At 42.2% G+C, this 15,663-nt stretch overlaps 3 protein-coding genes across 3 annotated transcripts; 2 read left to right on the top strand and 1 right to left on the bottom strand.

The window, feature by feature from the left end:
* Positions 1-1,043: 1,043 nt before the first annotated feature.
* On the bottom strand, positions 1,044-2,303 carry foxe3 (forkhead box E3). Its single transcript, XM_029500709.1, has one exon. The coding sequence runs from the start codon at positions 2,301-2,303 to the stop codon at positions 1,044-1,046; it is 1,260 nt and encodes a 419-aa protein (XP_029356569.1).
* Positions 2,304-8,712: 6,409 nt separating this feature from the next.
* haus8 (HAUS augmin like complex subunit 8) lies at positions 8,713-12,118 on the top strand. Its single transcript, XM_029500714.1, has 10 exons — positions 8,713-8,933; positions 9,050-9,114; positions 9,355-9,416; positions 9,587-9,725; positions 10,078-10,185; positions 10,268-10,371; positions 10,550-10,708; positions 11,087-11,228; positions 11,428-11,569; positions 11,777-12,118. Exons 1-10 carry the CDS (start codon positions 8,869-8,871, stop codon positions 11,901-11,903), a joined length of 1,113 nt encoding a protein of 370 aa, XP_029356574.1. The 5' UTR covers positions 8,713-8,868; the 3' UTR covers positions 11,904-12,118.
* A 608-nt stretch (positions 12,119-12,726) lies between these two features.
* sac3d1 (SAC3 domain containing 1) lies at positions 12,727-15,525 on the top strand. The gene is made up of 4 exons (XM_029499673.1): positions 12,727-12,759; positions 13,569-13,986; positions 14,115-14,397; positions 14,644-15,525. Exons 1-4 carry the CDS (start codon positions 12,731-12,733, stop codon positions 15,108-15,110), a joined length of 1,197 nt encoding a protein of 398 aa, XP_029355533.1. The 5' UTR covers positions 12,727-12,730; the 3' UTR covers positions 15,111-15,525.
* The last annotated feature ends 138 nt before the right edge of the window (positions 15,526-15,663 follow it).

Raw genomic sequence — 15,663 nt, 5'->3', positions numbered from 1 at the left:
TTTACGTAGTCATTGTGTTGTTGGTTCAGGGAGGCTTCACTCTCTCACACCTGATGGGACTTCTGTATTTCAGGTTTTCAAGCCAGGAACCACCTTTATGTTTTATTTGTATGCTGTTCAGGTGATTACAGCAAAGTGTGAACAATTCAAAACCTGGGATGATGCTGTTCAATGTTTTTCAAAATAATTATTCAATTTCAGTTTATACATCTGTGCTTATGATATTGGTAGCTGTCGCAGGAAACTTTTCATATCCATTAAAAAAAATCAGTGCCTCTAATTTTATGTAATTTCATGTTGACCTTGTTGATGTTTATCATGTAGATGTGCCTACAACAGACCAGCACTATTACTCATACAATTTTTAATGTTTGAATTAAGTGACTAATATGAATATTTTTATTGATTGATTTATTTTGATAGGAAATGGTGAACCTGTCAGCCTGGAAATACAATTTTTAAATTGTCATAAATAAAGCACACGTTTGTTTATACAAAAAAATATTTTCTGCTAGACAATATGACCAATATCAACATTTGGTTTTATTAAAGTTTTTTTTTTTTTTTAAGATTAAAAACTATTTACAGGAAAAACAGCAGACTCAGATGACAGACAAAATGCATGTAAATTTACAAAACAACAACAACAACAACAACAAAATCTAAAACAGGCAAAAACCAACGAAATGTGTCAAAACTAAATACATTCAACTCTGAGATAGTCATGGAATGTGTCAAACGGATCTAAATGGCTTTACACCTTTTTAAATAGGAATGTTTTCCATTTGAGGCTCGGTCATTCTCTGTCCTTTTGTTTCAAATTTTGACATTAAAGAAAACAAAACAAAACAAAACCAAAATAATAAAAATAAAGATGATAATCTAATTCTTGCAGGAGCTTATTTGGCAACATACCCAATCGTGGGCCTTCTGGATACAGGCCTTACTTGATGACTTTCAGATGGGAAACTTCAATATTATTCTGCTAATTGTAGAAAAACTTTTCTAGAATTGCTTTTGACATTTTCTATTCATCCAAAGTCTTACATATATCGGTCTAATCCTGGAGCAAAGTTGGCCTGTCTCATGTAGCTGTTGTTGTATGAGTTCATGGGGCTTGAGAGGCCCAGCAGCTGCTCCGTGTGCTCGGCGCAGGAGCCCGGGCGCAGGGCCGGCAGGGAGAGCCGGTTCCCGGAGCAGTAAACTTGAGAGTTCCCCGGTGAGAACCCGGACTGAGTCATGGTGGACAGGCTCGGGGGAGAGGCCGAGGAGGAGTACGGGTACCCGGCGGTCAGATTGGAGGTGATGTTCCCGCTGTTTCTGCCCAGCATGTTCGCCGAGGGGTTGACCGTCTGGGTCTGGAAACACGCAGACGGGTCGGTGCCTGTGGCCGAGCAGCTGGAGGTCATGGCGCCCAGGTCACCCCCACCCAGCCCCAGAGCCTGGGTGTTGAGCTCCCCTCCCGGGCCGCCCTGCACCACCGTCTGCTGGCTGATGATGTTGTCGATGCTGAACATGCGGGGCTGTCCTTGGCCGACCCCGGCGGAGGTCTGGTAGTGATGCAGCATGGCGGGATGCGGGGACGTGGCCGTGAGCTGAGACCCGTATCCAGACCCGATCCCGGCGTACAGGGTGTTGGGGTACGGGTTCCTGCCCATCGGGGTCGGGGTGAAGGCGCTGGAGCTCTGCATGTACCCGGGGTAAGTGCTGACATCCGTGCGCTTGAACCTTTTCCTCCTCCTCAGGAAGCTCCCGTTGTCAAACATGTCCTCAGCTGCCGGGTCCAGAGTCCAGTAGTTACCTTTACCTGGTCTGCCGGGCTCCCGGGGGATCTTCACAAAGCAGTCGTTGAGGGTGAGGTTGTGGCGGATGGAGTTCTGCCACTTCTTCGAGTTCTCCCTGTAGAAAGGAAAACGCTCCATGATGAACTTGTAAATGCCCCCCAGGGTGAGCTTCCTCTCGGGGGAGTTGGCGATGGCCATGGCGATGAGAGCGATGTAGCTGTAGGGAGGTTTGCCCCTCTGGACCGGCCTCTTCCTCCGGCGGCTCCCGGTGGGCAGGTGCTCCTCCGTCTGGCCCAGAGCGGCTCCGTCCTCCGTGCCGGGGCTGTTTCCTCTGGGCTCGGACTTGATCAGGATGTTGTCCTTGGACCGGCCCTGCAGCATCACAGGCGGCGGAGGCAGCGGCGAGTCCAAGCTCACATTTGGAGACAGGACTACAGGACTTGCCTCGGCCGACGAGTGCTGCGTCTCTGCGGTCATGTTGCACATGCCAGAGAAGTAAGAATAGTTTGCCAGATTCATAAAAAATGTAATCTAATGATCTTCTTTCGGTCGAAATGGTAATCCGGGGAAGAGGTGCCCCTAAAAGAAAGAAGTTGCGCGGACCACTTCAGCAGAGGCTGCTCCCCTGCTATGGCCCAAAATAGCCCCTATCCTGCCCCGTCCTGTCCCGGTGTTTGGGTGCTGCCTGTCAGTCCAGGTGAGAGAAAGGCGTTGACAGTTTTATAAGGCAGGCAGGAATGACGCCACTGGCCGAGCAGTGACGATGGAGGCAGGAGGATGAAGCCCAGATGAAGCTTTTAAAATTTCTCTGAGCCCATATGGACTTCTGCTGTAGCTTACAGGAGTTCATATATATATATGTGCATGTGTATTTATATGTAGCATAGCAACTGCAATTTTGTTAAACCCTCCTGACAGATTTTAAAAGGTTTTTAGTTTATAAAATAACGAGACTTTATTTTGAAAAGACCCCTGCTCAACCCTTGCCCATGCTGTTTAGTAGAAGAAGTATAGACTATATATAGAGCATGGGTATTAATCAGAGAGTCTGACTTGTGTTAAATATTGTTAAATGTGTAACCCTTAATGTTGGAGTCACCAACAGAAGTTTAGTGGTGACCCCCTTCTGTCTCTCTGCTCTTCTGTCCCGGCTTTCACTGAAAGCTCTGTGTATATCCAGGACAGAAACAACACTCCATGCTACTCCAAACCCAACAGACAATCCACCAATTGAAAAATAATAACAAGCCACTGAAAACAAGCAATTGAGCTATCAAAGCTTTTGGGGAAGAAAAGTAAATATCCCTTCATTTCATTTTCATTTTTGGAGAGTGATAATCAAACAGTCCTCTGGCTGGAGAGGAGAGGTGTTATCTTATGGATTTTGAAGTAAAAACACAGTTCTGCACACAATTGGTATGGAGAAAACATCCTTCAAACACGAGCATGTGATAGTGCTTCTAATTGGTTATTTAGTCAGATAGAGGGTGGAAGTTAATTACAAAGGGTAAGATACACAGGGAGGTGTCCTGCTGCCTCCACTTTAACAACAAGGGGAGCGGTGCTGTGAGTTGTTTGTTAATGATACAATGTCTGGTCTGCTCCCAGTAAGGCCGCCTCATTTTGCATGAACATTTATTAACAAATCAGGACTAGCTGAAACAGTGTGTGACAAAACATGAAAAGTGAGGAAAACCCATGAATAGTTTCATGTGTGTGAAAATGATATGGTCGTACACAAAGGTCTTTACAGTCACCATCAATTTACTTTAATGTTTGTGAGAAGTTGCCATTTTGGAGCCAAAGTTTTGTCAGCATGTTACATCACAAAAGCCAGAATAGAAAATGAGTCAGTACCTTTAGGAGGAGTGTTGTAGATATAATGCAAACTTTATTTTGGCTTCTCCTTTAATGTCATCATCCATTTGTACATATGAATTCATGAATACATTCACCGTCATGGTAAGTTTTATCTCTCCCCCATCAGCCTCACTCCACCTCCGTAAGGTGGCTAGTATCCCCTCTCACCCCACCACCGCCCCCAACCATACAGATGACTGGACCCCTCCCGACCCAGCCGCAACTCAGACAACACTAAGCCCAGCGAGCTACTCACAGCCAGTGGCTAACAGCTTCAGACAGGCGTGGGAGTGCGGCTGTATCCAAGCAGGATCTGCCCCCAGAGCTGTCAGGTCAGGCAGGACAAACAGGGGCTCAGGCCAGGAAACGGGCCCTCTGCCTCGGGGCCTGCGGCCTCTTGCTAATCCCCTCCCCTCCCAAACCACCCCAGTGTCCTACCAGAGAGCTCCGTTCAGTTCTCTACACCTCATATATCCCTTCAGATCAAGTATTTACAATTTTCCGCCAGCATATTTTCTGGCGTACGTTGTGTGAAGTCAAAGTTCCACTTTGTGCCAATTTTTAAATGGCTGAAAAGGCACCTCATCCCAGTCCAATTTCGGAGTGTCCGAAATATAATATGTACATAAATACTGTATATATGTGTATGTGTGTGTGTGTGTGTGTGTATATATATATATATATATATATATAAAGTAACTTGCTGAATTATGATTAGATCTCAAAGTAATGCTTCAAACTGTTATCTTATTTGCTTATCTGAGAGGCCACTTCAGAGTTTCCTGATCTAAACCAGATATAAAAGTGATGAAAGAAAAATCTGCAGAAATGTTGCAGATTTTTTGCCAAATTTGGTAGAAATTAGTCCACCATCATTCAGAGATGAAACCTCATGTTACCTCACTCCAATTTTGACAATTTTGGACATTTTGTTCATTCTTCATATATTTGCTTGCTATCACACAGAAAAATAACTTTTATAACTTTTTTTTCATTTTCTTTGAAAATCAGCAGCACATGGCTGTTCAAGACAGCAGTTACATATGTGTGTATCCCTGACAGGAGTGCAAGACTGGTCAACAAATCTTGACTGCCCTTTCAGACATGCAGAATGAGTTGAGCATTTGAAGTCACAGTTGCAGGAATGCGCAGTGCATTCCGTGACATATTGTCCAGTTTTCTTCTACAGTCTCTGACGGCAGCTTCTGGTTTTCTTTTTCAGACGTAGTCCTGAGAAATATAGAGGGACGGAGTGACAGACGGAGCTGCTGAGTAAACACTTGGAATCCATTCATTCGCAAAGCGGCTCCAGGGGATGGGGGGGGTGGAGGGGAGCATGAGAAAAAGAGGGGGAATAAAAGAGCGAGAGACAGAAAGAGATAGAGAGGGAGCGAGATAGAGAAACACACGAGAGAGCGCAACCTTTTACTTGCTCAAGCTCATCAAGTACGGGCCAGGGCTCCTGAAAACGCAGGGATTACCAGAGTACTGGGGCTGCGCTGGCCTGGGCCGCCTCTGCTCACTCCTGCACTGCACGCTACACTGCCCCGATAAAGCACTGCACATGGTTCTCACACACACACACACACACACAGAGCCAGTCATGCTTGCTTATATGGTGCTCATCTTTCAGTTGCAAAAATTCACATGGAGGCTTATTACACAGATACACAAGGATAGATACACGTACAAGCACAAAGAAGCATCTCTAATTAAATCTCTCTGCCATTTAATGCTTTGGTTTAAAATGTTATCAATAGAAGGGACCGCTTTAAAAATGGATTCTGCTTTGCACAAAAAAATACTGGCAATTTAAATTCATTAAATAACATAAACCTTTGACCTGTAGTTATGTAATGACCTTCCCCAGCTTCCAGTGTTGCAGCCGGGCATGATGCGCGGGTTCATCCACAAGAGTGAACACTAATCTGAGGTCACATCCTGTGAAGATAAGCACAGTAATTAAACAATTAGGAAGTGAGCAACACATGGATGAGGTGGCAAGCAAGGCTTTGGGCCATTTGATGGAGGTCATCTCGCTTTGAGTTGACTTCAAGCTCTCAAGAAGGACCTCTGTGAGCGGCATCAATGTTCTAATCCAACTATCCCTTAAAAATATACTCTCGGGCAGGTTCTATTTCAGTGTCAATAAGTGCTGCGATAATAATTGTTTGTTTACTTCCCAATGTGATACACCCAAAGTGAGAATTTTAAAAGAACAAAATGACCAGTAGAGCCACCCAGATATTGTGAAGGTAAGAAGTAAACATTGTCCTAACACTCCATGCATACCCCTGTGAGCTAACAGAGTGAGGCTTAATGACTTAACACTGGGAGCTCCAGAGCCTTCCTTAGCTGCCTTCCATGGCAAAGTCCACCTTTCCAAAACAGGAGCAAACAGACACCTCCGGACAGCTGAGGTGGCCAAAAATCAAATGGGCACTTAGGTATCAACTGTTTTGTCTGCTATATATAATAATAACAGGCACACTACATATTAATTTTGATTCATCTTAACAAATGCATTTAAAAGCAAACTATAACTCACCCAGTAAATGTTTATGAGACTAAATACATTTTTAAAATTAAAAAGTTATCAAATGCTGAAAAATAATCAGATTAAGCATGATATTAATTTGAAATTCTGCAAATAGTGGTTGTTGGGTTTGCTGTATGAGGCGCTGTGTATATGAGGCATTCCTGGAAGGCTATGTGGACCAGACTGGCAGACTGGTCAGTGATGAGTAACAGCTTACCGCAAAGGGACCAGGGGGCTGGTGTGTGGACCACATGGCTGGATGTGTGCAATCATGTGTACATACATGTGCTGGGAGAGCTGAAAACATATTTTAGAAGTTTTTTTATTTATTTATTTTTTTTTCATCCTGCATTTTTATCACCTAAAAAATGTTTTCAAGGGACAAAGAAAAGTATCAGTGAGGTCACAGTGACATAGACAAATCCTTCATTAGACGTCAGAGTTTCGGAGCAGAGAGAGAGGCAAAAGAGGTGGGCTGATAAAGGAGACAAGGACTTTCATTCAGCGACTCAGTTTTTCTGTCCTTGTGTCTTTCAACATGCACTTCTCGCTCTTTCACTCGAGCTCCCGAGCTGTGGACTGAATCTCATTCCTTACTCGAGAGAAAAATAAAAGGAAACCTGTAAACCATTCATTTATGCAAAGAATTAAAAAAATAACAAAAATCTGAAATAGTACAGATTGAATCCAAGAAAGTGAATGCAGGTCATATTGCCTTCATCACCAGGACTACTTGTACACTTCAAAGCAGCCATTGGTGCTGGCATTGCTTGGTGGTGAGAGATGGACTGCCAGCATACGGACACACAGGAGCCTGCCTCAAGGCTTTATTATACTGAGAGAGAGGAGAGCAATGATAAGACCCGGCCTTTACACCGCCTGATAAAATGGGACACACACACACTCAAATGCAGACTGCATTTGTGAGAGGACTGTTTTAGTGCCAAGCCTGAATGTTCAACCTTTATCATGAAAATTCATTAAAGCAGAAAGGTCAGAATCAAACTAGTCTCAATACCTGGATGTTATCCAACATACTCACTTTATAGAGATCTAATTCAACTAACCATTTAACTATTTTCTCCTTCTCTCTTCCCCCAGTGGTTTATCCATCCATGTCTGCCATGTCATCCATGAAGTGACTTAGGACAGAAGTTGCTTACCAGTGTTTACCACCCAGTCCCACACCCACTCTCTTCCTATTGTCCTTCCTGTTTTCCGAGACCAGCTCAGACAGGTGGGATCAGCACCCATTATATTCTTTAAGACTTGTGCACACAAGCTACCAGTAAACTGCAGGAAAGAGAACTTGCTAAGCAGATATCCACACAAATGGAACGAGAACACACAGATACAGGAGTGGTTATCGTTTCCATTGAATTAAGGAACCAAAATCAAGTAGCCCTTCTGCTTTTTTTGTCTGGGTAACTTCCGGGGGTCCTGTTTCCACCCTATATCGCCTGCATGTATATTATAGTCAGTCATTTCTTTGCTGTTCATCCTGTTGATGTCTAACAGCCTTGCTGTGTTTACCTGCGCAGCGTTTACAAACTACTCCAGTAATTCACTGTGAGCAGGCCTGTACACCCATCTAGTGGTAATCAGTTGCATTCTGTCTTTCACATCTGTTTTTCACTCATGCAGTGCTAAAGTACTCTGGCATTGTGCAGGATCTACGGCGAGTGTTGTTGGACTGCTATTAAAAAAAGATCATCATTAAAGAAACAAACCTGTTGATGCGGGATATTGTCCAGTCCGAGCAGTCAATTGAGTTCACCTATCAATAGAATCAATAGCATATCAAGAGAGTAACACAGCTTTCCCTCCCAACCAAACTTAACATCACGAGCCAATGAGCAGGGTTAGGGTTAGGGTTAGGCTGCCTGCACCGGAAATCGAACCGCGTGCCTTTGGCCTGGTCCCTTTGCTGGTCCTGTTTATCATCTGTCTACTATCCATTTTTCCTTGCTGTAGCCCAGTCACACTTCACCAATCTGCCCCTACTGGTAATCGAACCCGAGAGAAGGGCAGAGACGACAATCCTTTTGGTCATTTATTTCCTATTTTGTGTTTAGAATAAGAATTAAATAGTTTACTATTGCACCCCCCCAACACAAAGTAATAGCCCTGCATATATATCATCTGCCACATCACATCTTTCAGTTTCAGCAGGAAGAGGACACTGTTGACAGTGACACTGACAGTGGCAAAGGAGTCAGTCATGTTAAGTGGCCTATAGGATGTGCGGAAATCATTGTCATGATCGAAATTGTGGAAAATCAAAAATTGAGACACAATTTGCTTGTATGTAATCTTTGTGCCTGTTTAGAGTCCAGCCAATGATGACCGTAGGATACATTGATTAACACTGACTGTAGCTATGCATACTCCAGTACAGCAGACATCAGCACTGCTGCATTTTGAATTTCAATCCGCCACAAAATATAAAGAGAAGAAGAAGAAGGAGGCCGGAACCAAAGCCTTCGTTCTTGTTTCCACTCGGCTCGTTAAATTGGCGTACAGGCGGGGGGAGCTCAAACCGGATGCCGCTATTTTTGTTGTCATACTAATCTGGAAGAAAAAACTTTTTTTTCTACGGATCTGTGAAGTAAAACATCTAAAAAAAAAGTTTCTGGGCCAACTTCTCTCCAGCGGAAATAGAAACGAGGGTTGTTTCCAAACATAATGGCGGCGAGGAGAGCGACAATAGCGCCGAGTGGATTCAAAAATGTCTCCACCGACGTTAAAAGGTGCTCCCAGTTTATTTTTATTTGTTTCTGAACGTGCAGCTAAGCTAACGTCGTGTCGTTTTTATCTAAGCTGTTAAATGTATTTCGTGCTCAGTCCTTCTGGTGTTTGGTTTCAGCTCCAAAAGTGGGAACAACGCTGGGAAAGCCAACAACAGTGGAGCTGGGAAGAAAAGCGCTAAATGTAAGTCTGAATTTTAACAGACTCCAACATCAGATCGATTCATGTGATCATGAAAATGTCTGTGCACAGGTAGTACATTTTGTATGTCTACAAACTGATTTGTGTTGTTGTGTACTTTTTCACTGAGTTGTGGTTAATGCTCGTATGTTAAAAATCCTAAATAGTTGTTTTTCCCTGAAAGGTTTGCAGCTGACACGCATTTAGATGCTTTGTGCTGAAATTTTCTTTCTCAAACTTTAGCAAGCGGAACTATTGTCAAGTCTCGATATATGCAGGCTGCTGAGAAGACATCGCTTTCAAAGGTTTTACTGTTTTCATTTCTATTTTTCAGTTTGCATGTGAGTTACTTGAAATTCAGTTAGGAAATGATTCCGATATTCTGCTATTTTTTAAGGACTACACAATATCTTTTTCCCTCTGTCTTTTGTTTGATGGTCCAAACACTTATTTCTCTGTATTTTACTGTTAACAGAGTAGTTCTCTGACCAATGAGTCTATTGCTGTGCCACCAAGACCTTCCTCCCCTAAACCCAGTGGTGTCAAACCCAAAGTGGGTACTCCGACAAGACGCTCAGTGGCCCCACAGGCGCTTTCCTTAACACTTGCAACATGTGAGTCCCGTTGGTGATAGTTGTGTATTCAGTGTGTAAAGGATGAGTTTTTTGGTGTTTTTTTTTTATTTTTTTATTCTGTTTTGCAACGCATGCAGCATGCTGTAGCATTGTTGATGTTAACTTCCCAATACTTTAAAGGTCTTCATTTCAGGTGTGAATGTTATATAATGTTATAGGGTTAGGGTTATAATGTTATAAATTCTTAAATATATGGTTCCATTTCAGTCATTTGGGTTTTTTTTTTTTTTGTTTTTTAGTATTTTTCAGAACTTGTTCAAATCAAGCTTTTGATATTACCTAAATGAGTTCTGCAAATAACATTTGTTTATTCATGTTAACTTCATGACAGCAATGTCACGTGAAACTGAACCATCACAGCTCAGAAAAAGTATTCTGCAGTCTACATTCTCAGATGGACATTGCTTTCGACCAGACTTTGACATTTCAGTCATAAAAGGTGAACTGATTTAGACCTCTATGAGTAATGTGTCAATTACAAATTGGACATTCCTCTAACAATCCTCTTTTCAATTCTTAAGATAAAACTGTGATAGAAAATGCCTCAGAACCTGAGAGGAACCCAGAGATTGAGATGATGAGCATTCAGATGCAAACCTTCCAGCTGGCGTACCTGACAGCTAAGGTGAGTTACTCAAGTGTAGCTGATAAGCTGAAATTAGCTTCTTAAATCAGTGTACATCAGAATTATAAATATCTATCATTTCACAAATTTTATCCACTGTTTTGAGTCAGAAAGTAACAAATTATTAAGAATCCCAAGCTGTGAATTATCCAGTTCTCTCTGTCATGTTTGACTTAAGATGGAGCACAATACTAGAAAACTGAAAGCGGAGGCAGAGGCAAAGATTGTCCAGATGATGGAGGAAGAGGAGGCACTGCGAAAAGAGATGCACGATAAGAAGCGTCGATACCTGCTTGCTGAAAAATACAGGCTGGGGAATGAGCTGCTGGATTTGCAGGTCAAGAAAACTTTGCTATATTTTATCAAATATGGCAATGGGCCACATTTTTGCAGGAATTATACTTTTTATATCTTCTTTTAAATGTGGAGAATATGATTTGCTGCAGGGAACATATGGAATACAAATGCTTCACTTGCAATGTATGTGACAATTTACCTCCTTCAATTTTGGATATGGACTGTATTGCAACTAATTGTTCATCCCTAGTGCAAATGTGTCTAAAAATCTGAATACTTCTTGCATGCGTTATGAATGTCCCTCTTAAAGAAAAACTGACAAATGTTGCTGGAGAATGTAAAAATGTATGCACTGTAACTGTGTGTGTTATTACATTGTACACAATTCTTATCTCCTAATGATATCATTTTCCATCAGATTGCTGCACTGACTCCTCTGGTTGAAACTGCCCAGCAGTTCACAGAAGACTATAAGACTTTTGCAACAGCTGTTGACACCACCCGACATGAGCTGCCTGTCAAAAATTTTTACATTGAAATGGACAGAAAGGAATTTCTAGGTTTGGAGTTACTGTGTTTGAGCGAAACAACAATTTTAGTAATATGCGTGATAATTTCAACATTACTTACATCAATATAGAGTTTTACGTTGAAAATATGTATGAAAGTATCTGCTATTTAAACACAGACCAAATAATAATGGAATCTGGAACTTAATTCATTAGGATCATTTTGGCTTTTTGTTGGTACCTATTACAGATAAAGCTGAAGCTTCCCTCAAGGAGAGTGAAAAGTTGCTGATGGAGTGCACAGAAGGGGATCCTAACGAGAACAGCACTTCTCTGCAGTGCCTCAGGGACATGAAAATGACATCAAAAGACATCACTCAGCAGCTGTCAAGGTAGGCACATATAGAGTACCCTGCTGTTTATAGAGATCATCTAAGCTCTGTCAGCAATTTGTTTTATTGATTTTACTGTAAAGGGTTAAATCTTATTAAAGAACTTGGTAGCACCTAAAATTCAGAATTACCTGAAAAACCACATTGCCATTAAATACCTGCACTCCAACACTGGTTTATTTTTCTCTCTCTCTCTCTTTCTCCCAGAGCGTTTTCAGAACTGCACGAGTTGTCATCGTTGGTCTGCCGTCAAACTGTCCACGTCCAGGTGGCCATGGAGGAGGAGCATCTCGGCACAGCCAGAACTCAGGAGCTCTACTGCCCCAAGCAGTAAAAGATACCACACAGCAAGGGATACACTGTACATGCACTTTGATGGCCCCTCCACCCTCCAATTATTCCTTGTCTGGATATATTTGTGACTTTTGTGTTTTATGTGTAACTTCTCATGTCTTTCTATTTGTATTATTAGATATTGTAAATGTTAAATAATGATTGATGCTGTTTCATAAACAAAACATTGTTAAATAAAAATACAACAATAAAGTATAACTCACACCTTTTAATTCGAGCTTCACCGCTGTGAAAACAAGTACATGAACAGAATTGTTAGAGTGGAGGATTTGACAAGTTTTAAATGTATGAATCAGTAAATGATTTCGTGCAAAGAGCTGGAGTTTAAATTAACTATCCAATCAGCCAATTTTGTTGGAAAAGGTCAAAATCATCACGTCATGTTTATATCACAAATGACAACAGGGTGATTGCTAGTGACCAACAAACCACCCAATGCACAACAATATCTGTGTAATCGACTGAGGGGGGGAAGTGGGTGTGGGGAACGTGTCCAGAGTGGTTGGAGCCACTGGATGGACAACTGTAACCCCAATAACCACAACTGAGGTGAGCACCGCCGACTCCACATCATCCTGAGCTTTGAGGAGGAAGCAAGGAAATACTAGAAAGAGCAGATTAGAGAGAAATGTGAGGCGTCAGCAGCACAGATACACTAAGAGACAAAAAAATAAATAGTTTGGAGGATTAAAAAACAGCCAGTGGTAAATAAACCATCACATTTCCGGATGTGACGACAGAACAAAAAAAAAAACAGATTTGATTTTATTGGTAGATGCTGGAAGGTGACGTCACACCGACGGACCAATGAACTGCAGGAAGGCTACTCGTCGCATGTGAGCACAAACATGGATTTATTTCTTATTTTCTTATTTTTAACCCGTTTTGGGGGGAAGTTTTATTCACAGTCGGGGCTTTTTATTGTGTGGTGACTGTTTTAGTAGAGGAAACGTGACGTTAGGAAATCGGACAAAGTGCCGCTTTTCGCGTTATCTGTCGAGGCTAACTAGCTAACTCCAGCTAAAGGTTAGCCGTCAACGCTAGCCGGTTGAGAAACACAACATGTAGGAAAGTCAGAGTTTAACACCAACAACCTTACATTTACTTTGCATGTCAGAGTTTACACTGTGTGTTATTTCATTATATTTCACCACGTACTGTGTGGCGACAACGAAATGTAGGTAGCATGAAAGAAAACTGTTTTTTATACGAATAAAGTTAAATGGCAGCTTAAAGCTAAATTGAGTTACTTCCACTTTATTGCTTTAAGAAAGAAATTAAATATCAAACTTGCACCAGTACGTTTGTTTGTGTGACAAATACAAACACAAAACAAAACGGCTTCATTAAGGAGCATTTATTTTGGAGATGTGTGGGGAAAAAAATACAAAAACAAACACACAAACAAGTGAGAAAAAGGACAATAAGGTGGAAATCAATAAATAACACCTGATAGGAAAATATAACACCAACAATATCAATAAGAGGTCTATATTTAAAAAGCAAATTGCACATTTATCATCAAAAATATATTCAGACGTTATGTAAACATGAAGTGTTTGTGAGGGCCAGCTGCTCTGGTGTTTACTTTTAATAATGTAGATTTTATCTTGTTGAACCTCATCTTTAATTATTGTTCAAGCAGCTCTCACTCACAGAGGAGGGACGCCCCAACAGACAGAGAGTGGAGGCACAGGAACCAGGAGCAATGGCGAGGCAAAGACAAAGTACAGGTGAAACCACCGGAGGAGGATGAAAGACATAAGCAACCTGAGAAAGACATCGTGCCCAGGGGGACCTGCCAGACCATGTGTCCCGCTCATGAGCTTCAGGTGCGTGAGACGCAAAACCGTCTTCACCGTTTTGAGATGTTGGGGGGCACAGAAAGAAATCGACGACCCATGGGAGACCCACTGCGTGCTGTCAAGGAGTACTCCAGACCGGCGGCTGGGAAAGACTCCACAAACCCCAAAGAACTCCGACCCCCGGCCGTACTGCGGAAGACTGTGCGTTACCTTATTGATGGCATCGCTGCCTCATCCAGTCTGCATCCTTGGACTGAGGCTAGTAGTATTTATGCAATTACATTTGTGACTGACTGAGGAAGAATTTTGAAGTTAAAATCATTGATGCAAAAAAAAAAACTTTGAAAAAAAGAACCTTTTTACTAAAGTTATCTTTATCTTTTTAGGTGTACAACTTTGTTTTTGATCGGCTGCGTGGTGTCAAGCAGGACATGATCATCCAGAGGGTGACGGGGTCAGACTGTGTGGCCATTTTAGAGCAGACAGTGCGCTTCCTCATCTATGCCTCTTATCGTCTGTGTGGCGAACCGCTACGGCTCTACGACCCACGCATTAATGACACACACCTACAGGAGAATCTAAGCTGGCTGTTGGATTGCTACGCAACAGGAACAGAGCTGAATACAAACCAGGAAGAGTTTCAGGCTCTTGGTCTTCTTTACAACTTGGGTTGGTTCCCACTGACAATAATAAAATATATATGATTACATTAATGAAGCATGTTTTTAATGCAAAGCAGTGTTGAAAAAGTACAGACAAAGTGTCGAACCAGTCAGTGTTTGTCACGTAAAGGAAGAAGAATTGGTTTTCTTTCATGTATTTGAGTAGAGCAATTTCATAATTTTGAAAAAGATTGCTCAAGAAAGCTGATAATTTTTCCATGTTTGATAGTTTGTCTGTCCTCATATCTTCCAGGTTCATCTCGCGCCACACAGCACGTCATGGACCTCCCTGAGCGGCTCCGCAGAAGCCCTGCCATCAGGCTCGCTCTGTCAATCAACCGGGCTTTTCTGGAGCGAAATCCTGTACGATTACTCCGACTGGCTCAGAGGTTGAATTTCCTGCAGTGTTGTGCACTCCATCGGCACCTTGTGCCATGTCGTAGAGATCTGCTGCTGATATTCAGCCATGGTTACAGCAACCGCAACTGCCGCTTCCCCCTTGACAGACTGGCTCAGCTCATGTCCTTGGACACGTCACTTGCGGCCCAGCTCTGTCAGGCTTATGGACTGGAGGTTAACCAGGGCAACCATGTACTTTTCTCCAAAGCTGCTTTCACAGAGCCTGAACAAGGGAAACTGCACTGTAAACTATATCACAACATTGTAGCAGAGAAACAGAAAGACCTCACTGTCGCAAGTATCATTCACGGTTACGTCTGAGATTCGTTCATTAGTAATAAGAACAGAGCTTTGTTGGGGAGCTGTTGGTTAGCTCCCTCCACAGGGACATCACAGTGCAACTAACATGGATTGAAAGACTTTACACACTTAAGCAGACTGACTGTTTGGTTAAGTGTTTTCATTGTTCTACTCTTGCCACCTTGTTGGATTTGAGTCTCAGAGTGCTCCCAAAGCCAGTATGTTTGACAAATAAAATGCTTCAGATTGCACATTTTCAAGAAAAGGGATTAGTTTCAGCGTTGTGGGTTGGGTTGGTTTTGGATGTGCTTTTAGGCTCCATCATGCACTTGAAATATCTGAATAACTTTAAGATGTGAATTGTTTTTATATTGTTGCTGTTTTCTTGTTATGTTCTTTTACTCAGTACTTCAGGAAACTTGCTGAAAAATCTCATGTGCAGTGTTTTTTTTTTTTTAAATCCTCAAATGTTATACCTCAATGACATTTCAATAAATGTAGTTTTCTTAAAAGAGAGAAGTGTTGGCCTGTAATTTCACGGTGCATTTGAGCACATCTACCACATGAGGGCAGC

The sequence above is a fragment of the Echeneis naucrates genome, chromosome 4 (assembly GCF_900963305.1).
Source record: "Echeneis naucrates chromosome 4, fEcheNa1.1, whole genome shotgun sequence".
NCBI classification, from domain to species: Eukaryota; Metazoa; Chordata; class Actinopteri; order Carangiformes; family Echeneidae; genus Echeneis; species Echeneis naucrates.
This window is presented reverse-complemented; position numbering and strand designations above follow the sequence as displayed.

What these genes read in the sequence shown, in the direction of transcription:
- foxe3 (XM_029500709.1), bottom strand. Translation starts at nt 2,303, where the DNA reads ATGAATCTGGCAAACTATTCTTACTTCTCTGGCATGTGCAACATGACC.
- sac3d1 (XM_029499673.1), top strand. Translation starts at nt 12,731, where the DNA reads ATGAACTGCAGGAAGGCTACTCGTCGCAT. An exon ending in GTCTGCATCCTTGGACTGAG is followed by an intron (nt 13,987 to 14,114) that starts GCTAGTAGTATT and finishes TTATCTTTTTAG; the next exon opens with GTGTACAACTTTGTTTTTGA. An exon ending in TGGTCTTCTTTACAACTTGG is followed by an intron (nt 14,398 to 14,643) that starts GTTGGTTCCCAC and finishes CATATCTTCCAG; the next exon opens with GTTCATCTCGCGCCACACAG.
- haus8 (XM_029500714.1), top strand. Translation starts at nt 8,869, where the DNA reads ATGGCGGCGAGGAGAGCGACAATAGCGCCGAGTGGATTCAAAAATGTC. An exon ending in ATGAGCTGCTGGATTTGCAG is followed by an intron (nt 10,709 to 11,086) that starts GTCAAGAAAACT and finishes ATTTTCCATCAG; the next exon opens with ATTGCTGCACTGACTCCTCT. An exon ending in ATCACTCAGCAGCTGTCAAG is followed by an intron (nt 11,570 to 11,776) that starts GTAGGCACATAT and finishes TCTTTCTCCCAG; the next exon opens with AGCGTTTTCAGAACTGCACG.